The 25,710-nt window shown below is 52.1% G+C and overlaps 1 protein-coding gene across 1 annotated transcript in view; it reads right to left on the bottom strand.

Moving 5' to 3' along the window:
• Positions 1 to 271: 271 nt before the first annotated feature.
• The window catches only part of prmt5 (protein arginine methyltransferase 5), a 59,907-nt gene continuing 34,468 nt past the window's right edge, over positions 272 to 25,710 (bottom strand). Inside the window, exons 13-18 of the mRNA XM_085983674.1 lie at positions 21,119 to 21,294; positions 20,533 to 20,642; positions 15,209 to 15,302; positions 12,101 to 12,214; positions 11,113 to 11,177; positions 272 to 576 (exon numbers count right to left, since the gene is read on the bottom strand). Coding sequence (XP_085839800.1) covers positions 424 to 576; positions 11,113 to 11,177; positions 12,101 to 12,214; positions 15,209 to 15,302; positions 20,533 to 20,642; positions 21,119 to 21,294 — 712 coding nt within the window. The 3' untranslated portion in view covers positions 272 to 423. The remainder of the gene's footprint in view (positions 577 to 11,112; positions 11,178 to 12,100; positions 12,215 to 15,208; positions 15,303 to 20,532; positions 20,643 to 21,118; positions 21,295 to 25,710) is intronic.

The following is a 25,710-nucleotide window of genomic DNA, read 5'->3' as shown; positions in this document are numbered from 1 at the left end:
AGACGAGCGGCTCCACTCCACCCCACCCCTCCCAGATAAATCGATCGACGACACAACAGTGGCCATTGGACAATAATCTCCAGCGAAGACGGAGCAAAATGCAGTCAACACAATTTAATAAGTCGTACAAAAACCACCCCCCCCCCCCATACACATACAAACCCGCTTCTCCCCCTCCCCCTTCACAATCGGGTAACGGGGCGCGGGCGAGAATGACCCAAAGCCCAGCGTGCCCTCCTGCCCGACATTTAGATCCCTTCCTACCCTATCCTGCCCCCCCCCACCCCCCCTTAAACCACGTCAAAGTTCAGCAGCAAATAGGCCTGGGGTCGAGGGTTGACGGCCTTTGACTGCTCGACCCCATCGATCACACACAAACACTGGCGTAAACGGAGACACACAGGAGTCCGTGGGGTGGCCGCCTCAGAGGCCGATGGTGTAGGACCTGCCGGTGGGGTTGTGGATGGCGGAACATGCCGGAGCAGTCACGGCCCACTCGTACCACACCTTCTTGGGGTTGGTGCACCTCCAGAACCGCACGCACACCGTCTCCCCCGCCTTCACACCGATTGGTTGCTGTGGGGGGGGGGGGGGGGGGGGGCAAGAAAACAGACAAAAACAGAGCGAATCATTAGACAACGTAGTCTACTCTTAAACTGCGTTGTCCCCTGAAACCTGGGAGTGTTTGATGGGACAGTGTAGAGGGAGCTTTACTCTGTATCTAACCCGTGCTGTACCTGCCCTGGGAGTGTTTGATGGGACAGTGTAGAGGGAGCTTTACTCTGTATCTAACCCGTGCTGTACCTGCCCTGGGAGTGTTTGATGGGACAGTGTAGAGGGAGCTTCCTCTGTATCTAACCCGTGCTGTACCTGGCCTGGGAGTGTTTGATGGGGACAGTGTAGAGGGAGCTTTACTCTGTATCTAACCCGTCCTGTACCTGCCCTGGGAGTGTTTGATGGGACAGTGTAGAGGGAGCTTTACTCTGTATCTAACCCGTGCTGTACCTGCCCTGGGAGTGTTTGATGGGACAGTGTAGAGGGAGCTTTACTCTGTATCTAACCCGTGCTGCACCTGCCCTGGGAGTGTTTGATGGGACAGTGTAGAGGGAGCTTTACTCTGTATCTATCCCGTGCTGTACCTGCCCTGGGAGTGTTTGATGGGACAGTGTAGAGGGAGCTTTACTCTGTATCTAACCCGTGCTGTACCTGCCCTGGGAGTGTTTGATGGGACAGTGTAGAGGGAGCTTTACTCTGTATCTATCCCGTGCTGTACCTGCCCTGGGAGTGTTTGATGGGACAGTGTAGAGGGAGCTTTACTCTGTATCTATCCCGTGCTGTACCTGCCCTGGGAGTGTTTGATGGGACAGTGTAGAGGGAGCTTTACTCTGTATCTAACCCGTGCTGTACCTGCCCTGGGAGTGTTTGATGGGACAGTGTAGAGGGAGCTTTACTCTGTATCTAACCCGTGCTGTACCTGCCCTGGGAGTGTTTGATGGGACAGTGTAGAGGGAGCTTTACTCTGTATCTAACCCGTGCTGTACCTGCCCTGGGAGTGTTTGATGGGACAGTGTAGAGGGAGCTTTCCTCTGTATCTAACCCGTGCTGTACCTGCCCTGGGAGTGTTTGATGGGGACAGTGTAGAGGGAGCTTTACTCTGTATCTAACCCGTCCTGTACCTGCCCTGGGAGTGTTTGATGGGACAGTGTAGAGGGAGCTTTACTCTGTATCTAACCCGTGCTGTACCTGCCCTGGGAGTGTTTGATGGGACAGTGTAGAGGGAGCTTTACTCTGTATCTAACCCGTGCTGTACCTGCCCTGGGAGTGTTTGATGGGACAGTGTAGAGGGAGCTTTACTCAGTATCTAACCCGTGCTGTACCTGCCCTGGGTGTGTTTGATGGGACAGTGTAGAGGGAGCTTTACTCTGTATCTATCCCGTACTGTACCTGCCCTGGGAGTGTTTGATGGGACAGTGTAGAGGGAGCTTTACTCTGTATCTAACCCGTGCTGTACCTGCCCTGGGAGTGTTTGATGGGACAGTGTAGAGGGAGCTTTACTCTGTGTCTAACCCGTGCTGTACCTGCCCTGGGAGTGTTTGATGGGACAGTGTAGAGGGAGCTTTACTCTGTGTCTAACCCGTGCTGTACCTGCCCTGGGAGTGTTTGATGGGACAGTGTAGAGGGAGCTTTACTCTGTATCTAACCGCGTGCTGTACCTGCCCTGGGAGTGTTTGATGGGACAGTGTAGAGGGAGCTTTACTCTGTATCTAACCCCTGCTGTACCTGCCCTGGGAGTGTTTGATGGGACAGTGTAGAGGGAGCTTTACTCTATCTAACCCGTGCTGTACCTGCCCTGGGAGTGTTTGATGGGACAGTGTAGAGGGAGCTTTACTCTGTATCTAACCCGTGCTGCAGCTGCCCTGGGAGTGTTTGATGGGACAGTGTAGAGGGAGCTTTACTCTGTATCTAACCCGTGCTGTAGCTGCCCTGGGAGTGTTTGATGGGACAGTGTAGAGGGAGCTTTACTCTGTATCTAACCCGTGCTGTACCTGCCCTGGGAGTGTTTGATGGGACAGTGTAGAGGGAGCTTTACTCTGTATCTAACCCGTGCTGTACCTGCCCTGGGAGTGTTTGATGGGACAGTGTTGAGGGAGCTTTACTCTAACTAACCCGTGCTGTACCTGCCCTGGGAGTGTTTGATGGGACAGTGTAGAGGGAGCTTTACTCTGTATCTAACCCGTGCTGTAGCTGCCCTGGGAGTGTTTGATGGGACAGTGTAGAGGGAGCTTTACTCTGTATCTAACCGCGTGCTGTACCTGCCCTGGGAGTGTTTGATGGGACAGTGTAGAGGGAGCTTTACTCTGTATCTAACCCGTGCTGTACCTGCCCTGGGAGTGTTTGATGGGACAGTGTAGAGGGAGCTTTACTCTGTATCTAACCCGTGCTGCACCTGCCCTGGGAGTGTTTGATGGGACAGTGTAGAGGGAGCTTTACTCAGTATCTAACCCGTGCTGTACCTGCCCTGGGAGTGTTTGATGGGACAGTGTAGAGGGAGCTTTACTCAGTATCTAACCCGTGCTGTACCTGCCCTGGGAGTGTTTGATGGGACAGTGTAGAGGGAGCTTTACTCAGTATCTAACCCGTGCTGCACCTGCCCTGGGAGTGTTTGATGGGACAGTGCAGAGGGAGCTTTACTCTGTATCTAACCGCGTGCTGTACCTGCCCTGGGAGTGTTTGATGGGACAGTGTAGAGGGAGCTTTACTCTGTATCTAACCCGTGCTGTACCTGCCCTGGGAGTGTTTGATGGGACAGTGTAGAGGGAGCTTTACTCTGTATCTAACCTGTGCTGCACCTGCCCTGGGAGTGTTTGATGGGACAGTGTAGAGGGAGCTTTACTCTGTATCTAACCCGTGCTGTAGCTGCCCTGGGAGTGTTTGATGGGACAGTGTAGAGGGAGCTTTACTCTGTATCTAACCCGTGCTGCACCTGCCCTGGGAGTGTTTGATGGGACAGTGTAGAGGGAGCTTTACTCTGTATCTAACCTGTGCTGCACCTGCCCTGGGAGTGTTTGATGGGACAGTGTAGAGGGAGCTTTACTCTATCTAACCCGTGCTGTACCTGCCCTGGGAGTGTTTGATGGGACAGTGTAGAGGGAGCTTTACTCTGTATCTAACCCGTGCTGTAGCTGCCCTGGGAGTGTTTGATGGGACAGTGTAGAGGGAGCTTTACTCTGTATCTAACCCGTGCTGTAGCTGCCCTGGGAGTGTTTGATGGGATAGTGTAGAGGGAGCTTTACTCTGTATCTAACCCGTGCTGTACCTGCCCTGGGAGTGTTTGATGGGACAGTGTTGAGGGAGCTTTACTCTAACTAACCCGTGCTGTACCTGCCCTGGGAGTGTTTGATGGGACAGTGTAGAGGGAGCTTTACTCTGTATCTAACCCGTGCTGTACCTGCCCTGGGAGTGTTTGATGGGACAGTGTAGAGGGAGCTTTACTCTGTATCTAACCGCGTGCTGTACCTGCCCTGGGAGTGTTTGATGGGACAGTGTAGAGGGAGCTTTACTCTGTATCTAACCCGTGCTGTACCTGCCCTGGGAGTGTTTGATGGGACAGTGTAGAGGGAGCTTTACTCTGTATCTAACCCGTGCTGTACCTGCCCTGGGAGTGTTTGATGGGACAGTGTAGAGGGAGCTTTACTCTGTATCTAACCCGTGCTGTACCTGCCCTGGGAGTGTTTGATGGGACAGTGCAGAGGGAGCTTCACTCTGTATCTAACCCGTGCTGTACCTGCCCTGGGAGTGTTTGATGGGACAGTGCAGAGGGAGCTTTACTCTGTATCTAACCTGTGCTGTACCTGCCCTGGGAGTGTTTGATGGGACAGTGTAGAGGGAGCTTTACTCTGTATCTAACCCGTGCTGTACCTGCCCTGGGAGTGTTTGATGGGACAGTGTAGAGGGAGCTTTACTCTGTATCTAACTCGTGCTGTACCTGCCCTGGGAGTGTTTGATGGGACAGTGTACAGGGAGCTTTACTCTGTATCTAACCCGTGCTGTACCTGCCCTGGGAGTGTTTGATGGGACAGTGTAGGGGGAGCTTTACTCTGTATCTAACCCGTGCTGTACCTGCCCTGGGAGTGTTTGATGGGACAGTGTAGAGGGAGCTTTACTCTGCATCTAACCCGTGCTGTATCTGCCCTGGGAGTGTTTGATGGCACAGTGTAGGGGGAGCTTTACTCTGTATCTAACCCGTGCTGTACCTGCCCTGGGAATGTTTGATGGGACAGTGTAGAGGCAGCTTTACTCTGTATCTAACCCCGTGCTGTACCTGCCCTGGGAGTGTTTGATGGGACAGTGCAGAGGGAGCTTTACTCTGTATCTAACCCATGCTGTACCTGCCCTGGGAGTGTTTGATGGGACAGTGTAGAGGGAGCTTTACTCTGTATCTAACCCCATGCTGGACCTGCCCTGGGAGTGTTTGATGGGACAGTGTAGAGGGAGCTTTACTCTGTATCTAACCCGTGCTGTACCTGCCCTGGGAGTGTTTGATGGGACAGTGTAGGGGGAGCTTTACTCTGTATCTAACCCGTGCTGTACCTGCCCTGGGAGTGTTTGATGGGACAGTGAAGAGTCAGCTTTACTCTGTATCTAACCCGTGCTGTACCTGCCCTGGGAGTGTTTGATGGGACAGTGTAGAGGGAGCTTTACTCTGTATCTAACCCGTGCTGTACCTGCCCTGGGAGTGTCTGATGGGACAGTGTAGAGGGAGCTTTACTCTGTATCTAACCCGTGCTGTCCCTGCCCTGGGAGTGTTTGATGGGACAGTGCAGAGGGAGCTTTACTCTGTATCTAACCTGTGCTGTACCTGCCCTGGGAGTGTTTGATGGGACAGTGTAGAGGGAGCTTTACTCTGTATCTAACCCGTGCTGTTCCTGCCCTGGGAGTGTTTGATGGGACAGTGTAGAGGCAGCTTTACTCTGTATCTAACCCGTGCTGTACCTGCCCTGGGAGTGTTTGATGGGACAGTGTAGAGGGAGCTTTACTCTGTATCTAACCCGTGCTGTACCTGCCCTGGGAGTGTTTGATGGGACAGTGTAGAGGGAGCTTTACTCTGTATCTAACCGCGTGCTGTACCTGCCCTGGGAGTGTTTGATGGGACAGTGTAGAGGGAGCTTTACTCTGTATCTAACCCGTGCTGTACCTGCCCTGGGAGTGTTTGATGGGACAGTGTAGAGGGAGCTTTACTCTGTATCTAACCTGTGCTGCACCTGCCCTGGGAGTGTTTGATGGGATAGTGTAGAGGGAGCTTTACTCTGTATCTAACCCGTGCTGTACCTGCCCTGGGAGTGTTTGATGGGACAGTGTAGAGGGAGCTTTACTCAGTATCTAACCCGTGCTGTACCTGCCCTGGGAGTGTTTGATGGGACAGTGTAGAGGGAGCTTTACTCTGTATCTAACCCGTGCTGTACCTGCCCTGGGAGTGTTTGATGGGACAGTCTAGAGGGAGCTTTACTCTATCTAACCCGTGCTGTACCTGCCCTGGGAGTGTTTGATGGGACAGTGTAGAGGGAGCTTTACTCTGTATCTAACCCGTGCTGTAGCTGCCCTGGGAGTGTTTGATGGGACAGTGTAGAGGGAGCTTTACTCTGTATCTAACCCGTGCTGTAGCTGCCCTGGGAGTGTTTGATGGGATAGTGTAGAGGGAGCTTTACTCTGTATCTAACCCGTGCTGTACCTGCCCTGGGAGTGTTTGATGGGACAGTGTAGAGGGAGCTTTACTCTGTATCTAACCCGTGCTGTACCTGCCCTGGGAGTGTTTGATGGGACAGTGTTGAGGGAGCTTTACTCTAACTAACCCGTGCTGTACCTGCCCTGGGAGTGTTTGATGGGACAGTGTAGAGGGAGCTTTACTCTGTATCTAACCCGTGCTGTAGCTGCCCTGGGAGTGTTTGATGGGACAGTGTAGAGGGAGCTTTACTCTGTATCTAACCGCATGCTGTACCTGCCCTGGGAGTGTTTGATGGGACAGTGTAGAGGGAGCTTTACTCTGTATCTAACCCGTGCTGTACCTGCCCTGGGAGTGTTTGATGGGACAGTGTAGAGGGAGCTTTACTCTGTATCTAACCTGTGCTGCACCTGCCCTGGGAGTGTTTGATGGGACAGTGTAGAGGGAGCTTTACTCTATCTAACCCGTGCTGTACCTGCCCTGGGAGTGTTTGATGGGACAGTGTAGAGGGAGCTTTACTCTGTATCTAACCCGTGCTGTAGCTGCCCTGGGAGTGTTTGATGGGACAGTGTAGAGGGAGCTTTACTCTGTATCTAACCCGTGCTGTAGCTGCCCTGGGAGTGTTTGATGGGATAGTGTAGAGGGAGCTTTACTCTGTATCTAACCCGTGCTGTACCTGCCCTGGGAGTGTTTGATGGGACAGTGTTGAGGGAGCTTTACTCTAACTAACCCGTGCTGTACCTGCCCTGGGAGTGTTTGATGGGACAGTGTAGAGGGAGCTTTACTCTGTATCTAACCCGTGCTGTACCTGCCCTGGGAGTGTTTGATGGGACAGTGTAGAGGGAGCTTTACTCTGTATCTAACCGCGTGCTGTACCTGCCCTGGGAGTGTTTGATGGGACAGTGTAGAGGGAGCTTTACTCTGTATCTAACCCGTGCTGTACCTGCCCTGGGAGTGTTTGATGGGACAGTGTAGAGGGAGCTTTACTCTGTATCTAACCCGTGCTGTACCTGCCCTGGGAGTGTTTGATGGGACAGTGTAGAGGGAGCTTTACTCTGTATCTAACCCGTGCTGTACCTGCCCTGGGAGTGTTTGATGGGACAGTGCAGAGGGAGCTTCACTCTGTATCTAACCCGTGCTGTACCTGCCCTGGGAGTGTTTGATGGGACAGTGCAGAGGGAGCTTTACTCTGTATCTAACCTGTGCTGTACCTGCCCTGGGAGTGTTTGATGGGACAGTGTAGAGGGAGCTTTACTCTGTATCTAACCCGTGCTGTACCTGCCCTGGGAGTGTTTGATGGGACAGTGTAGAGGGAGCTTTACTCTGTATCTAACTCGTGCTGTACCTGCCCTGGGAGTGTTTGATGGGACAGTGTACAGGGAGCTTTACTCTGTATCTAACCCGTGCTGTACCTGCCCTGGGAGTGTTTGATGGGACAGTGTAGGGGGAGCTTTACTCTGTATCTAACCCGTGCTGTACCTGCCCTGGGAGTGTTTGATGGGACAGTGTAGAGGGAGCTTTACTCTGCATCTAACCCGTGCTGTATCTGCCCTGGGAGTGTTTGATGGCACAGTGTAGGGGGAGCTTTACTCTGTATCTAACCCGTGCTGTACCTGCCCTGGGAATGTTTGATGGGACAGTGTAGAGGCAGCTTTACTCTGTATCTAACCCCGTGCTGTACCTGCCCTGGGAGTGTTTGATGGGACAGTGCAGAGGGAGCTTTACTCTGTATCTAACCCATGCTGTACCTGCCCTGGGAGTGTTTGATGGGACAGTGTAGAGGGAGCTTTACTCTGTATCTAACCCCATGCTGGACCTGCCCTGGGAGTGTTTGATGGGACAGTGTAGAGGGAGCTTTACTCTGTATCTAACCCGTGCTGTACCTGCCCTGGGAGTGTTTGATGGGACAGTGTAGGGGGAGCTTTACTCTGTATCTAACCCGTGCTGTACCTGCCCTGGGAGTGTTTGATGGGACAGTGAAGAGTCAGCTTTACTCTGTATCTAACCCGTGCTGTACCTGCCCTGGGGGTGTTTGATGGGACAGTGTAGGGGGAGCTTCACTCTGTATCTAACCCGTGCTGTACCTGCCCTGGGAGTGTTTGATGGGACAGTGTAGAGGGAGCTTTACTCTGTATCTAACCCGTGCTGTACCTGCCCTGGGAGTGTTTGATGGGACAGTGTAGAGGGAGCTTTACTCTGTATCTAACCCATGCTGTACCTGCCCTGGGAGTGTTTGATGGGACAGTGTAGAGGGAGCTTTACTCTGTATCTAACCCGTGCTGTACCTGCCCTGGGAGTGTTTGATGGGACAGTGTAGAGGGAGCTTTACTCTGTATCTAACCCGTGCTGTACCTGCCCTGAGAGTGTCTGATGGGACAGTGTAGAGGGAGCTTTACTCTGTATCTAACCCGTGCTGTCCCTGCCCTGGGAGTGTTTGATGGGACAGTGCAGAGGGAGCTTTACTCTGTATCTAACCTGTGCTGTACCTGCCCTGGGAGTGTTTGATGGGACAGTGTAGAGGGAGCTTTACTCTGTATCTAACCCGTGCTGTTCCTGCCCTGGGAGTGTTTGATGGGACAGTGTAGAGGCAGCTTTACTCTGTATCTAACCCGTGCTGTACCTGCCCTGGGAGTGTTTGATGGGACAGTGTAGAGGGAGCTTTACTCTGTATCTAACCCGTGCTGTACCTGCCCTGGGAGTGTTTGATGGGACAGTGTAGAGGGAGCTTTACTCTGTATCTAACCCGTGCTGTACCTGCCCTGGGAGTGTTTGATGGGACAGTGTAGAGGGAGCTTTACTCTGTATCTAACCCGTGCTGTACCTGCCCTTGGAGTGTTTGATGGGACAGTGTAGAGGGAGCTTTACTCTGTATCTAACCCGTGCTGTACCTGCCCTGGGAGTGTTTGATGGGACAGTGTAGAGGGAGCTTTACTCTGTATCTAACCTGTGCTGTACCTGCCCTGGGAGTGTTTGATGGGACAGTGTAGAGGGAGCTTTACTCTGTATCTAACCCGTGCTGTACCTGCCCTGGGAGTGTTTGATGGGACAGTGTAGAGGGAGCTTTACTCTGTATCTAACTCGTGCTGTACCTGCCCTGGGAGTGTTTGATGGGACAGTGTAGAGGGAGCTATACTCTGTATCTAACCCGTGCTGTACCTGCCCTGGGAGTGTTTGATGGGACAGTGTAGAGGGAGCTTTACTCTGTATCTAACCCGTGCTGTACCTGCCCTGGGAGTGTTTGATGGGACAGTGTAGAGGGAGCTTTACTCTGTATCTAACCTGTGCTGTACCTGCCCTGGGAGTGTTTGATGGGACAGTGTAGAGGGAGCTTTACTCTGTATCTAACCCGTGCTGTACCTGCCCTGGGAGTGTTTGATGGGACAGTGTAGAGGGAGCTTTACTCTGTATCTAACTCGTGCTGTACCTGCCCTGGGAGTGTTTGATGAGACAGTGTAGAGGGAGCTATACTCTGTATCTAACCCGTGCTGTACCTGCCCTGGGAGTGTTTGATGGGACAGTGTAGAGGGAGCTTTACTCTGTATCTAACCCGTGCTGTACCTGCCCTGGGAGTGTTTGATGGGACAGTGTAGAGGCAGCTTTACTCTGTATCTAACCCGTGCTGTACCTGCCCTGGGAGTGTTTGATGGGACAGTGTAGAGGGAGCTTTACTCTGTATCTAACCCGTGCTGTATCTGCCCTGGGAGTGTTTGATGGGACAGTGTAGGGGGAGCTTTACTCTGTATCTAACCCGTGCTGTACCTGCCCTGGGAATGTTTGATGGGACAGTGTAGAGGCAGCTTTACTCTGTATCTAACCCCGTGCTGTACCTGCCCTGGGAGTGTTTGATGGGACAGTGTAGAGGGAGCTTTACTCTGTATCTAACCCATGCTGTACCTGCCCTGGGAGTGTTTGATGGGACAGTGTAGAGGGAGCTTTACTCTGTATCTAACCCGTGCTGTACCTGCACTGGGAGTGTTTGATGGGACAGTGTAGAGGGAGCTTTACTCTGTATCTAACCCGTGCTGTACCTGCCCTGGGAGTGTTTGATGGGACAGTGTAGAGGGAGCTTTACTCTGTATCTAACCCGTGCTGTACCTGCCCTGGGAGTGTTTGATGGGACAGTGTAGGGGGAGCTTCACTCTGTATCTAACCCGTGCTGTACCTGCCCTGGGAGTGTTTGATGGGACAGTGTAGAGGCAGCTATACTCTGTATCTAACCCTGTGCTGCACCTGCCCTGGGAGTGTTTGATGGGACAGTGTAGAGGCAGCTTTACTCTGTATCTAACCCGTGCTGTACCTGCCCTGGGAGTGTTTGATGGGACAGTGTAGAGGCAGCTTTACTCTGTATCTAACCCGTGCTGTACCTGCCCTGGGAGTGTTTGATGGGACAGTGTAGAGGGAGCTTTACTCTGTATCTAACCCGTGCTGTACCTGCCCTGGGAGTGTTTGATGGGACAGTGTAGAGGGAGCTTTACTCTGTATCTAACCCGTGCTGTACCTGCCCTGGGAGTGTTTGATGGGACAGTGTAGAGGGAGCTTTACTCTGTATCTAACCCGTGCTGTACCTGCCCTGGGCGTGTTTGATGGGGACAGTGTAGAGGGAGCTTTACTCTGTATCTAACCCATGCTGTACCTGCCCTGGGAGTGTTTGATGGGGACAGTGTAGAGGGAGCTTTACTCTGTATCTAACCCGTGCTGTACCTGCCCTGGGAGTGTTTGATGGGACAGTGTAGAGGGAGCTATACTCTGTATCTAACCCCGTGCTGTACCTGCCCTGGGAGTGTTTGATGGGACAGTGTAGAGGGAGCTATACTCTGTATCTAACCTGGATTCAATGGCGAGACAGACAATTGATCAGTAAAGGATTGAGCAACAAACGAGAGCAAACTCACCTTGAGAGGGAACAGGATGGGGAACCAGGAGTACATGCCCCGGGAGTGGGTCTCTGGGAGGATACCTGCGAGGACAGAAAGATCATCAAGACGTCAAACATCAGGGTAATGCAGAACCAATAATCCTGGTCCACTTTCATGAGATACGGTGGGAGTGAATGGGAAGGGGTTGTGTTCATTGGGATTGTGTACAGTGGGAGTGAATGGGAAGGGGTTGGGTCCATTGGGATTGTGTACAGTGGGAGTGAATGGGAAGGGGTTGGGTCCATTGGGATTGTGTACAATGGGAGTGAATGGGAAGGGGTTTGGTCCATTGGGATTGTGTACAGTGGGAGTGAATGGGAAGGGGTTGGGTCCATTGGGATTGTGTACAGTGGGAGTGAATGGGAAGGGGTTGGGTCCATTGGGATTGTGTACAGTGGGAGTGAATGGGAAGGGGTTGGGTCCAGTGGGATTGTGTACAGTGGGAGTGAATGGGAAGGGGTTGGGTCCATTGGGATTGTGTACAGTGGGAGTGAATGGGAAGGGGTTGGGTCCCTTGGGATTGTGTACAGTGGGAGTGAATGGGAAGGGGTTGGGTCCATTGGGATTGTGTACAGTGGGAGTGAATGGGAAGGGGTTGGGTCCATTGGGATTGTGTACAGTGGGAATGAATGGGAAGGGGTTGGGTCCATTGGGATTGTGTACAGTGGGAGTGAATGGGAAGGGGTTGGGTCCATTGGGATTGTGTACAGTGGGAGTGAATGGGAAGGGGTTGGGTCCCTTGGGATTGTGTACAGTGGGAGTGAATGGGAAGAGGATAGGTCCATTGGGATTGTGTACAGTGGGAGTGAATGGGAAGGGGTTGGGTCCGTTGGGATTGGGAGAGAACGGAAGGGGCTGGGTCATTACAACAGTGACTCTACACTTCTAAAGCGCTTCATCGGGTGTGGAACGCTTCGGGATGTGGTACGAGTCCAAGTTCTTTGCGGAACAGTCCAGTACTTACTCAGAGTCACGTCTTTGTAGAGGATTGTTTCGAAGTAGCCGGCAAATCCGTGCAGGACTGTGTTGAGCTTGACCTCAAAGTCCAGAGACTTGTAGCGGTTGTTGTTAGACGGACCTGAAGGTAGCAGGACAGGTAGATAAGGTAGTTAAGGCGGCATACGGGATACTTGTATTCTAAGCCTTGGCTAATAAAGGCAAGAGCAGGGAGGGGGGGTTATGTTTGAATTGTACAAAACACCAATTAGGCCACAGCTAGAATACTGCGTACAGTTCTGCTCACAAGGATGTGATTGCACTAGAGAGGGTACAGAGGAGATTTACGAGGATGTTGCCTGGGCTGGGGAATTTTAGCTGTGAGGAAAGATTGGACAGGCTGGGGTTGTTTTCTTTGGAACAGAGGAGGCTGACGTTGGAAAGTGTGAGGTTATGCACTTTGGCAGAAAAAAATCAAAGAGCAAGTTATTATCTAAATGGAGAGAAACTGCAAAGTGCTGCAGTACAAAGGGATCTGGGGGTCCTGGTGCATTAAACACAGAAGGTTAGTATGCAGGTGCAGCAGGTGATCAGGAAGGTCAATGGAATCTTGGCTTTTATTGCAAGGGGGATGGAGTATAAAAACAGGGAAATCTTGCTGCAGTTATACAGGGTATTGGTGAGGCCACACCTGGAATACTGCGTGCAGTTTTGGTTTCCATATTAAGAAAAGATATACTTGCTCTCGAGGCGGTTCAGAGAAGGTTCACTCGGTTGATTCCGGAGATGAGGGGGTTGACGTATGAGGAGAGGTTGAGTAGGTTGGGACTCTACTCATTGGAGTTCAGAAGAATGAGAGGCGATCTTATCGAAACATATAAGATTGTGAGGGGGCTTGATCGGGTGGATGCGGTGAGGATGTTTCCACTGATGGGTGAGACTAGAACTAGGGGGCATAATCTTAGAATAAGGGGCTGCCCTTCCAAAACTGAGATGAGGAGAAACTTCTTCACTCAGAGGGTAGTAAATCTATGGAATTTGCTACCCCAGAGAGCTGTGGAAGCTGCAACATTAAATAAATTAAAAATGGAGATAGACAGTTTCCTCGCAGATAAGGGAATTAGGGGTTACGGGGAGAGGGCGGGGAAGTGGGCGTGAGTCTAGATTCGGATCAGCCATGATCCTATTGAATGGCGGAGCAGGCCCGAGGGGCCGTTTGGCCTACTCCTGCTCCTACAGCTTATGTTCTTATGAGACTTGATTGAGGTGTATAAAATAATGAGGGGGCCTAGGATAGGAAGAAGCTATTTCCCTTAGCGGAGAGGTCAATAACCAGGGGGCGATAGATTTAAAGTAATTGGTAGAAGGTTTAGAGGGGATTTGAGGAGAAATATTTTCACCCAGAGGGCGGTGGGGGTCTGGAACTCGCTGCCTGAAAGGGTGGTAGAGGCAGAAACCCTCATCACATTTAATACGTACTTGGATGTGCACTTTAAGTGCCGTAACCTACAGGGCTACGGACCAAGAGCTGAAAACATAGAAGATCGGAGCAGAAGTCGGCCATTCGGCCCCTCGAGCCTGCTCCGCCATTCAATGAGATCATGGCTGATCATCCAAATTCAGTACCCTGTCCCTGCCTTCTCCCCATATCCCTTGATCCCTTTAGCCATAAGAAATATATCTAACTCCTTCTTGAATATATTTAATGAATTGGCCTCCACTGCCTTGTGTGGTAGAGAATTCCACAGGTTCACCACTCTCTGGGTGAAGAAATTCCTCCTCATCTCAGTCCTAAATGACTTACCCCTTATCCTTAGACTGTGACCCCTGGTTCTGGACTCCCCGACCATCGGGAACATCCTTCCTGCATCTAGTCTGTCCAGTCCCGTTAGAATTTTATAAGTTTCGATGAGGGGAAAGTGGGGGTTAGGCTGGAGAGCTATTTTTCGGCCGGCACGGACACGATGGGCCGAATGGGATGATTCTATGCCGTAAATTTCTAGGATTCTATGACAGCCCTCTGGGGCAGAGAATTCCAAAGACCACAGCCCTTTGGAGTAGAGGCGGAGAGTGAGCGAGCGAGCCAGCCAGACAGACACAGGGCGAGACAGACATGCATCTGCCCAGTATAATGTGGATAAATGCGAGGATAAATGGTGGCAAAAACAGGAAGGCAGATTATTATCTGAACGGCAATAGATTGGGAAAAGAGGAAGTGTAATGAGACCTGGGTGTCCTTGTGCACCAGTCGCTGAAGGTAAGCATGCAGGTGCAGCAGGCAGTTAAGAAGGCAAATGGTATGTTGGCCTCCGTAGCGAGAGGATTCGAGTACAGGAACAAGGATGTCTTGCTGCAGTTGTACAGGGCCTTGGTGAGACCACACCTTGAGTATTGTGTGCAGTTTTGGTCGCCTTATCTGAGGAAGGATGTTCTTGCCATGGAGGGAGTGCAGCGAAGATTCACCAGACTGATACCTGGGATGGCAGGAATGACGTATGAGGAGAGATTGGGTCGATTGGGCTTATACTCGCTGGAGTTTAGAAGAATGAGAGGGGATCTCATTGAAACTTATAAAATTCTAACAGGACTAGACAGACTAGATGCTGGAAGGATGTTCCCGATGGTCGGGGAGTCCAGAACCAGGGGTCACAGTCTAAGGATAAGGGGTAAGCCATTTAGGACAGAGATGAGGAGGAATTTCTTCACCCAGAGTGTGGTGAACCTTTGGAATTCTCTACCACAGAAGGCAGTAGAGGCCAATTCATTAAATATATTCAAGGAGTTAGATATATTTCTTGAGGCTAAATGGATCAAGGGATATGGGGAGAAGGCAGGGACAGGGCACTGAATTTGGATGATCAGCCATGATCTCATTGAATGGCGGAGCAGGCTCGAGGGGCCGAATGGCCTACTCCTGCTCCTATCTTCTATGTTTCTATGACCTGTCGGTTAGAAGAGAGGGGGAGAGGAATCTGACGGTGGAGAGATCAATTAAAATTCACGAGCAGGAGCGGACGGAACTCAGCCCCCGCCTTCCGTCAAACGCTCCCAAGTCTCCTTATTCAATCGGGTTTCTATCGCCCCCCGCCCCCATCGCCAACCTCCCTGCTCCGAGGCCATGACCCCCTTCTCCTACCTTCATTCGGGTGTATGAAAGTGAAACACGGCAGAGGGTCGGCGAGCTGGTGGAAGTTGTGAAGTCTAACCACGTACGGCATCTCGAACTGCGCCTGAAAGCGAGGGAAAAGTTCAGAATCGGAGAGGATTACAGGAAACTCTTTTTAAAAAAAAAAAAATCCGGCACCGACAGGGACCGCGTGGTGCGGTTGATCAAAAAGTCCGGATTACAGAGAGGTATACTTACCAAGGTACGAGAGTCCCGTACACGGCCACAGTTCCAGGAGTCCCTGTTGCACGGCCACGGGTGGCAGGAACCCCGGTTACACAGCCACTAATATATAGTAAAAACTTACCTGAACCTACTCCTGAATTATGCCAGTTAAGAGAGATTTACGGATATTTAGGTGCCGGTTATAGAGAGTTTCCTGTACATCGAATCTCACAGCACAGACACAGGACATTCAGCTTCATGTGGGTGTTTATGTTCCACACGAGGCTCCTCCCACCCCTCTTCATCGCACCCTATCGACATATCCTTCTACTCCTTTCTCCTTCTATATGTGTTTATCCAGCTTCCCCTGAAATGCATCGCCGCTATTCCCCTCAACCGCTCCGTGAGGCAGCGAGTTCCACATTCTCGCCACTCTCTGGGTAAAGAAGTTTCTCCTGAATTCCCCATTGGGTTTATTAGTGACTATCTGGGACACGGTGGCATAGTGGTTAGCACTGTTGCCTCACAGCGCCAGGGACCCGGGTTCAAATCCGGCCTCGGGTGACTGTCTGTGTGGAGTTTGCACATTCTCCCCGTGTTTGCGTGGGTTTCCTCCGGGTGCTCCGGTTTCCTCCCACAGTCCAAAGATGTGCGGGTTAGGTTGATTTGGCTATGATAAATTGACCCTTAGTGTTAGGCGGATTAAATGCATGGGGTTACGGGGATCGGGTGGGATATCATAGAGTTTTACAGCGCAGAAAGAGGCCCTTCGGCCCATCGTGTCTGCGCCGCCCATCCATCCCTGTCCAGTCTAATCCCATTTTCCAGCATTTGGTCCGTAGCCTTGTATGCTATGGCGTTTCAAGTGCTCATCCAAATGCTTCTTGAATGTTGTGAGGGTTCCTGCCTCTACCACCCTTTCAGGCATTGAATTCCACATTCCAACCACCCTCTGGGTGAAAAAGTTCCTCCTCAAATCCCCTCTAAATCTCCTGCCCCTTACCCTGAATCTATGCCCCCTTGTTATTGACCCCCCTACTAAGGGGAAAAGTTCCTCTTTGTCTACCCTATCTATGCCCCTCATCATTTTGTACACCTCAATCAGGTCCCCCCTCAGCCTCCTTTGCTCCAAGGAAAACAACCCCAGCCTGTCCAGCCTCTCTTCATAGCTGAGGCGCTCCATCCCAGGTAACATCCTGGTGAATCTCCTCTGCACCCTCTCCAAAGCAATCACATCCTTCCTATAGTGAGGCGACCAGAACTGCACACAGTACTCCAGCTGTGGCCTCACCAGCGTTTTGTACAGCTCCATCATAACCTCCCTGCTCTTATATTCTATGCCTCGGCTAATGAAGGCAAGTATCCCATATGCCTTTTTAACCACCTTATCGACCTGTTCCGCTGCCATTCAGGGATCTATGTACATGTACACCAAGGTCCCTCTGACCCTCTGTACTTCCTAGGGTCCTACCACTCATTGTGTATTCCCTTGCCTTATTTGTCCGTCCAAAATGCATCACCTCGCACTTTTCCGGGTTAAATTCCATTTGCCACTTTTCCGCCCATCTGACCAACCCGTTAATATCGTCCTGTAGCCTGAGGCTTTCCTCCTCGCAATTTACCACCCCACCAATTTTTGTGTCATCCGCGAACTTACTGATCATACCTTTTACATTCTCATCCAAATCATTAATGTAGATCACAAACAGCAAGGGACCCAGCACCGATCCCTGAGGTACCCCACTGGACACAGGCTTCCAGTCACAAAAGCAACCTTCGACCATCACCCTCTGCCTCCTGCCACTCAGCCAGTTTAGGATCCAACGCGCCAAGGCCCCCTGGATCCCATGTGTCGGTGCAGGCTCGATGGGCCAAAATGGCCTCTATCTGCACTGTGGGGATTCTGTGATTTATGGCCTCCTAGATTTGGTCTCCCCCACAAGGGCAAACATCTTCTCTACGTCTACCCTATCGAACCTTTTTGTAATTTTAAATACCTCTATCAGGTCACCCCTCAGTCAAGGGACAGAGAGACACCAGTCAGTGTACATATATCTCCCTGAGGGAGAGGGGACTGAGAGACGCCAGTCAGTGTACAGATATCTCCCTGAGGGAGAGGGACTGAGAGACGCCAGTCAGTGTACAGATATCTCCCTGAGGGAGAGGGACTGAGAGACACCAGTCAGTGTACAGATATCTCCCTGAGAGAGAGGGACTGAGAGACACCAGTCAGTGTACAGATATCTCCCTGAGAGAGAGGGACTGAGAGACACCAGTCAGTGTACAGATATCTCCCGGAGAGAGAGAGAGAGGGACTGAGAGACACCAGTCAGTGTACAGATATCTCCCTGAGGGAGAGGGGACTGAGAGACACAAGTCAGTGCACAGATATCTCCCTGAGAGAGGGACTGAGAGACACCAGTCAGTGTACAGATATCTCCCTGAGAGAGAGGGACTGAGAGACACCAGTCAGTGTACAGATATCTCCCTGAGAGAGAGGGACTGAGAGACACCAGTCAGTGTACAGATATCTCCCTGAGAGAGAGGGGACTGAGAGACACCAGTCAGTGTACAGAAATCTCCCTGAGAGAGAGGGACTGAGACACCAGTCAGTGTACAGATATCTCCCTGAGGGAGAGGGTCTGAGAGACACCAGTCAGTGTACAGAAATCTCCCTGAGAGAGAGGGACTGAGAGACACCAGTCAGTGTACAGATATCTCCCTGAGGGAGAGAGGACAGAGACACCAGTCAGTGTACAGATATCTCCCTGAGCGAGAGGGACTGAGAGACACCAGTCAGTGTACAGATATCTCCCTGAGGGAGAGGGGACTGAGAGACACCAGTCAGTGTACAGATATCTCCCTGAGAGAGGGGGACTGAGAGACACCAGTCAGTGTACAGATATCTCCCTGAGGGAGAGGGGACTGAGAGACACCAGTCAGTGTACAGATATCTCCCTGAGAGAGAGGGACTGAGAGACACCAGTCAGTGTACAGATATCTCCCTGAGAGACAGGGGACTGAGAGACACCAGTCAGTGTACAGATATCTCCCTGAGGGAGAGGGGACTGAGAGACACCAGTCAGTGTACAGATATCTCCCTGAAGGAGAGGGGACTGAGAGACACCAGTCAGTGTACAGATATCTCCCTGAGAGAGAGGGACTGAGAGACACCAGTCAGTGTACAGATATCTCCCTGAGGGAGAGGGACTGAGAGACACCAGTCAGTGTACAGATATCTCCCTGAGAGAGAGGGGACTGAGAGACACCAGTCAGTGTACAGATATCTCCCTGAGAGAGAGGGTCTGAGAGACACCAGTCAGTGTACAGATATCTCCCTGAGAGAGAGGGGACTGAGAGACACCAGTCAGTGTACAGATATCTCCCTGAGAGAGAGGGACTGAGAGACACCAGTCAGTGTACAGATATCTCCCTGAGAGAGAGGGGACTGAGAGACACCAGTCAGTGTACAGATATCTCCCTGAGAGAGAGGGACTGAGAGACACCAGTCAGTGTACAGATATCTCCCTGAGGGAGAGGGACTGAGAGACACCAGTCAGTGTACAGATATCTCCCTAAGAGGGAGGGACTGAGAGACACCAGTCAGTGTACAGATATCTCCCTGAGAGGGAGGGACTGAGAGACACCAGTCAGTGTACAGATATCTCCCTGAGGGAGAGGGACTGAGAGACACCAGTCAGTGTACAGATATCTCCCTGAGGGAGTGGGACTGAGAGACACCAGTCAGGTGTACAGAGATCTCCCTGAGGGAGAGGGACTGAGAGACACCAGTCAGTGTACAGATAGCTCCCTGAGGGAGAGGGACTGAGAGACACCAGTCAGTGTACAGATATCTCCCTAAGGGAGAGGGACTGAGAGACACCAGTCAGTGTACAGATATCTCCCTGAGGGAGAGGGACTGAGAGACACCAGTCAGTGTACAGATAGCTCCCTGAGGGAGAGGGATTGAGAGACACCAGTCAGTGTACAGATATCTCCCTGAGAGAGAGGGGACTGAGAGACACCAGTCAGTGTACAGATATCTCCCTGAGAGAGAGGGACTGAGAGACACCAGTCAGTGTACAGATATCTCCCTGAGGGAGAGGGACTGAGAGACACCAGTCAGTGTACAGATATCTCCCTGAGGGAGAGGGACTGAGAGACACCAGTCAGTGTACAGATATCTCCCTGAGGGAGAGGGACTGAGAGACACCAGTCAGTGTACAGATATCTCCCTGAGGGAGAGGGATTGAGAGACACCAGTCAGTGTACAGATATCTCCCTGAGAGAGAGGGGACTGAGAGACACCAGTCAGTGTACAGATATCTCCCTGAGAGAGAGGGACTGAGAGACACCAGTCAGTGTACAGATATCTCCCTGGGAGAGAGGGACTGAGAGACACCAGTCAGTGTACAGATATCTCCCTGAGGTAGAGGGACTGAGAGACACCAGTCAGTGTACAGATATCTCCCTGAGAGAGAGGGGACTGAGAGACACCAGTCAGTGTACAGATATCTCCCTGAGGGAGAGGGATTGAGAGACACCAGTCAGTGTACAGATATCTCCCTGAGGGAGAGGGACTGAGAGACACCAGTCAGTGTACAGATATCTCCCTGAGGGAGAGGGATTGAGAGACACCAGTCAGTGTACAGATATCTCCCTGAGGGAGAGGGATTGAGAGACACCAGTCAGTGTACAGATATCTCCCTGAGAGAGAGGGGACTGAGAGACACCAGTCAGTGTACAGATATCTCCCTGAGAGAGAGGGACTGAGAGACACCAGTCAGTGTACAGATATCTCCCTGAGAGAGAGGGACTGAGAGACACCAGTCAGTGTACAGATATCTCCCTGAGAGAGAGGGACTGAGAGACACCAGTCAGTGTACAGATATCTCCCTGAGAGAGAGGGGACTGAGAGACACCAGTCAGTGTACAGATATCTCTCTGAGAGAGAGGGGACTGAGAGACACCAGTCAGTGTACAGATATCTCCCTGAGAGAGAGGGGACTGAGAGACACCAGTCAGTGTACAGATATCTCCCTGAGGTAGAGGGACTGAGAGACACCAGTCAGTGTACAGATATCTCCCTGAGGGAGAGGGATTGAGAGACAGTCAGTGTACACACTTACCTCTGGGTCTCGATCTTTCTCCCGACATGCACGGACTTCGTTGTAGAGTTTCGATGAGGAGATGGGAGCGAGGAATGAGGTGTACTCGCACGGTATGCTCACTCCGTCATCTGCAGGTTTTAAAGAAAAGTACATTAACCTCCTCGATGTCCCAGTGTGGTTCAGAGTTCCACACACAGAGCAGGAAAGGTCCAGGACCAATTTGGCTCTCCCTCCCTCCTTCCTACCTTCCCGCTCGCTCTCTCCTTTCTGGCTTTCCGCCCGCTCCCCCACCTTCCTGCCCTCTCTCCCTCCACTCGCCCTTCCTCTTCCACCCTCTAGTGCGCCTCGCCCCCTCCGTCTCCACCTCTCCTACCCTCTCCCTCCCTCCATCCTCTCCCTCCCGCTCTCCCTCCCTCTCAAGTCCCCTTTCTCCGTCTCTCCTCCCCCTTTCTCTCTCTCCTTCCCCATTCACCCTCTCGCTCGCTCTCTCCTCCCCCTTTCTCTCTCTCCTTCCCCATTCACCCTCTCGCTCGCTCTCTCCTTCCCCCTCTTCCTCCCTCTCTCCTTCCCCCTCTTCCTCCCTCCCACTTTCCTCCCTCCTCACCTTTCAGAAACCTCTGTGCCCCGTCCAGGCACTCGGGGGACAGCTCGTTGTCTCCGAAGGACCCCAGCAGCTCACTGACGATGATGTCGGCTTGGACCGGTGCTTGCCAATCCCTCATGTCGCAGGAGACCACGGTCACCTGGTCCCCCCACTCCTCGTACTTCCAGTTCTGAAGCCTGTGCGAAAGGACACCAGTTACAGATCGCGCGCAATCAGGGGGTGCAGGAGGGTCCCACGGTCCTCGAGGCAGTGCAGAAGCTACAAAGTAGATTCCCTTCGTCGCTCCCTGCACGACTCTACCCACCCATTTAATCTCACACAGCCCATGTACTCTCTCCCCTATCACTGACTCTACCCACCCATTCAATCTCCTCCCACAGCCCATGTACACTCTCCCCCATCACTGACTCTACCCACCCATTTAATCTCCTCCCACAGCCCATGTACACTCTCTCCTATCATGGACTCCACCCACCCATTTAATCTCCTCCCACAGCCCAGGTACACTCTCCCCTATCACTGACTCTACCCACCCATTTAATCTCACACAGCCCAGGTACACTCTCCGCTATCACTGACTCTACCCACCCATTCAATCTCCTCCCACAGCCCATGTACACTCTCCCCCATCACTGACTCTACCCACCCATTTAATCTCCTCCCACAGCCCATGTACACTCTCTCCTATCATGGACTCTACCCACCCATTTAATCTCCTCCCACAGCCCATGTACACTCTCCCCTATCACTGACTCTACCCACCCATTTAATCTCCTCCCACAGCCCATGTACACTCCCCCTATCACTGACTCTACCCACCCATTTAATCTCCTCCCACAGCCCATGTACACTCTCCCCTATCACAGACTCTACCCACCCATTTAATCTCCTCCCACAGCCCATGGACACTCTACCCTATCACTGACTCTACCCACCCATTTAATCTCCTCCCACAGCCCATGTACACTCTCCCCCATCACAGACTCTACCCACCCATTCAATCTCCTCCCACAGCCCATGTACGCTCTCCCCCATCACTGACTCTACCCACCCATTTAATCTCCTCCCACAGCCCATGTACACTCTCCCCTATCACAGACTCTACCCACCCATTTAATCTCCTCCCACAGCCCATGTACACTCTCCCCTATCACAGACTCTACCCACCCATTTAATCTACTCCCACAGCCCATGTACACTCTCCCCTATCACGGACTCTACCCACCCATTTAATCTCCTCCCACAGCCCATGTACACTCTCCCCTATCACAGACTCTACCCACCCATTTAATCTCCTCCCACAGCCCATGTACACTCTCTCCTATCATGGACTCTACCCACCCATTTAATCTCCTCCCACAGCCCATGTACACTCTCCCCTATCACTGACTCTACCCACCCATTTAATCTCCTCCCACAGCCCATGTACACTCTCCCCGATCATGGACTCTACCCACCCATTTAATCTCCTCCCACAGCCCATGTACACTCTCCCCTATCACGGACTCTACCCACCCATTTAATCTCCTCCCACAGCCCATGTACACTCTCCCCTATCATGGACTCTACCCACCCATTTAATCTCCTCCCACAGCCCATGTACACTCTCCCCTATCACTGACTCTACCCACCCATTTAATCTCCTCCCACAGCCCATGTACACTCTCCCCTATCACTGACTCTACCCACCCATTTAATCTCCTCCCACAGCCCATGGACACTCTCCCCTATCACAGACTCTACCCACCCATTTAATCTCCTCCCACAGCCCATGGACACTCTCCCCTATCACTGGCTCTACCCACCCATTTAATCTCCTCCCACAGCCCATGTACACTCTCCCCTATCATGGACTCTACCCACCCATTTAATCTCACACAGCCCATGTACACTCTCCCCTATCACTGACTCTACCCACCCATTTAATCTCCTCCCACAGCCCATGAACACTCTCCCCTATCACGGACTCTACCCACCCATTTAATCTCCTCCCACAGCCCATGGACACTCTCCCCTATCACTGACTCTACCCACCCATTTAATCTCCTCCCACAGCACATGTACACTCTCCCCTATCACAGACTCTCCCCACCCATTTAATCTCACACAGCCCATGTACACTCTCCCCTATCATAGACTCTACCCACCCATTTAATCTCCTCCCACAGCTCATGGACACTCTCCCCTATCACAGACTCTACCCACCCATTTAATCTCCTCCCACAGCCCATGTACACTCTCCCCTATCACTGACTCTACCCACCCATTTAATCTCCTCCCACAGCCCATGTACACTCTCCCCTATCACTGACTCTACCCACCCATTTAATCTCCTCCCACAGCCCATGTACACTCTCCCCTATCACGGACTCTACCCACCCATTTAATCTCCTCCCACAGCCCATGGACACTCTCCCCTATCACTGACTCTACCCACCCATTTAATCTCCTCCCACAGCCCATGTACACTCTCCCCTATCACAGACTCTCCCCACCCATTTAATCTCACACAGCCCATGTACACTCTCCCCTATCATAGACTCTACCCACCCATTTAATCTCCTCCCACAGCTCATGGACACTCTCCCCTATCACAGACTCTACCCACCCATTTAATCTCCTCCCACAGCCCGTGTACACTCTCCCCTATCACGGACTCTACCCACCCATTTAATCTCCTCCCACAGCCCATGTACACTCTCCCCTATCACCGACTCTACCCACCCATTTAATCTCCTCCCACAGCCCATGGACACTCTCCCCTATCATGGACTCTACCCACCCATTTAATCTCCTCCCACAGCCCATGTACACTCCCCCTATCACAGACTCTACCCACCCATTTAATCTCCTCCCACAGCCCATGTACACTCTCCCCTATCACTGACTCTACCCACCCATTTAATCTCCTCCCACAGCCCATGTACACTCTCCCCTATCACTGACTCTACCCACCCATTTAATCTCCTCCCACAGCCCATGTACACTCTCCCCTATCACGGACTCTACCCACCCATTTAATCTCCTCCCACAGCCCATGTAGACTCTACCCACCCATTTAATCTCCTCCCACAGCCCATGTAGACTCGACCCACCCATTTAATCTCCTCCCACAGCCCATGTACACTCTCCCCTATCACAGACTCTACCCACCCATTTAATCTCCTCCCACAGCCCATGTACACTCTCCCCTATCACTGACTCTACCCACCCATTTAATCTCCTCCCACAGCCCATGTACACTCCCCCCATCACAGACTCTACCCACCCATTTAATCTCCTCCCACAGCCCATGTACACTCTCCCCTATCACTGACTCTACCCACCCATTGAATCTCCTCCCACAGCCCATGTACACTCTCCCCTATCATGGACTCTACCCACCCATTTAATCTCCTCCCACAGCCCATGTACACTCTCCACTATCACTGACTCTACCCACCCATTTAATCTCCTCCCACAGCCCATGTGCACTCTCCCCTATCATGGACTCTACCCACCCATTTAATCTCACACAGCCCATGTGCACTCTCCCCTATCACGGACTCTACCCACCCATTTAATCTCCTCCCACAGCCCATGTGCACTCTCCCCTATCACTGACTCTACCCACCCATTTAATCTTCTCCCACAGCCCATGGACACTCTCCCCTATCACGGACTCTACCCACCCATTTAATCTCCTCCCACAGCCCATGTACACTCTCCCCTATCACTGACTCTACCCACCCATTTAATCTCCTCCCACAGCCCATGTACACTCTCCCCTATCACTGACTCTACCCACCCATTTAATCTCCTCCCACAGCCCATGTACACTCTCCCCCTATCACAGACTCTACCCACCCATTTAATCTCCTCCCACAGCCCATGTACACTCTCCCCCTATCACTGACTCTACCACACCCATTTAATCTCCTCCCACAGCCCATGTACACTCTCCCCTATCACGGACTCCTACCCACCCATTTAATCTCCTCCCACAGCCCATGTACACTCTCCCCTATCACTGACTCTACCCACCCATTTAATCTCCTCCCACAGCCCGTGTTACACTCTCCCCTATCACTGACTCTACCCCACCCATTTAATCTCCTCCCACAGCCCATGTACACTCTCCCCTATCACTGACTCTACCCACCCATTTAATCTCCTCCCACAGCCCGTGTACACTCTCCCCTATCACTGACTCTACCCACCCATTTAATCTCCTCCCACAGCCCATGTACACTCTCCCCTATCACTGGCTCTACCCACCCATTTAATCTCCTCCCACAACCCATGTACACTCTCCCCTATCACTGACTCTACCCACCCATTTAATCTCCTCCCACAGCCCATGTACACTCTCCCCTATCACTGACTCTACCCACCCATTTAATCTCCTCCCACAGCCCATGTACACTCTCCCCTATCACTGACTCTACCCACCCATTTAATCTCCTCCCACAGCCCATGTACACTCTCCCCTATCACTGACTCTACCCACCCATTTAATCTCCTCCCACAGCCCATGTACACTCTCCCCTATCACGGACTCTACCCACCCATTTAATCTCCTCCCACAGCCCATGGACACTCTCCCCTATCAC

This window comes from Somniosus microcephalus, chromosome 4 (genome assembly GCF_052327205.1).
Source record: "Somniosus microcephalus isolate GS21.2 chromosome 4, FLI_Smic_1.0, whole genome shotgun sequence".
Classification (NCBI taxonomy): Eukaryota; Metazoa; Chordata; class Chondrichthyes; order Squaliformes; family Somniosidae; genus Somniosus; species Somniosus microcephalus.
This window is presented reverse-complemented; position numbering and strand designations above follow the sequence as displayed.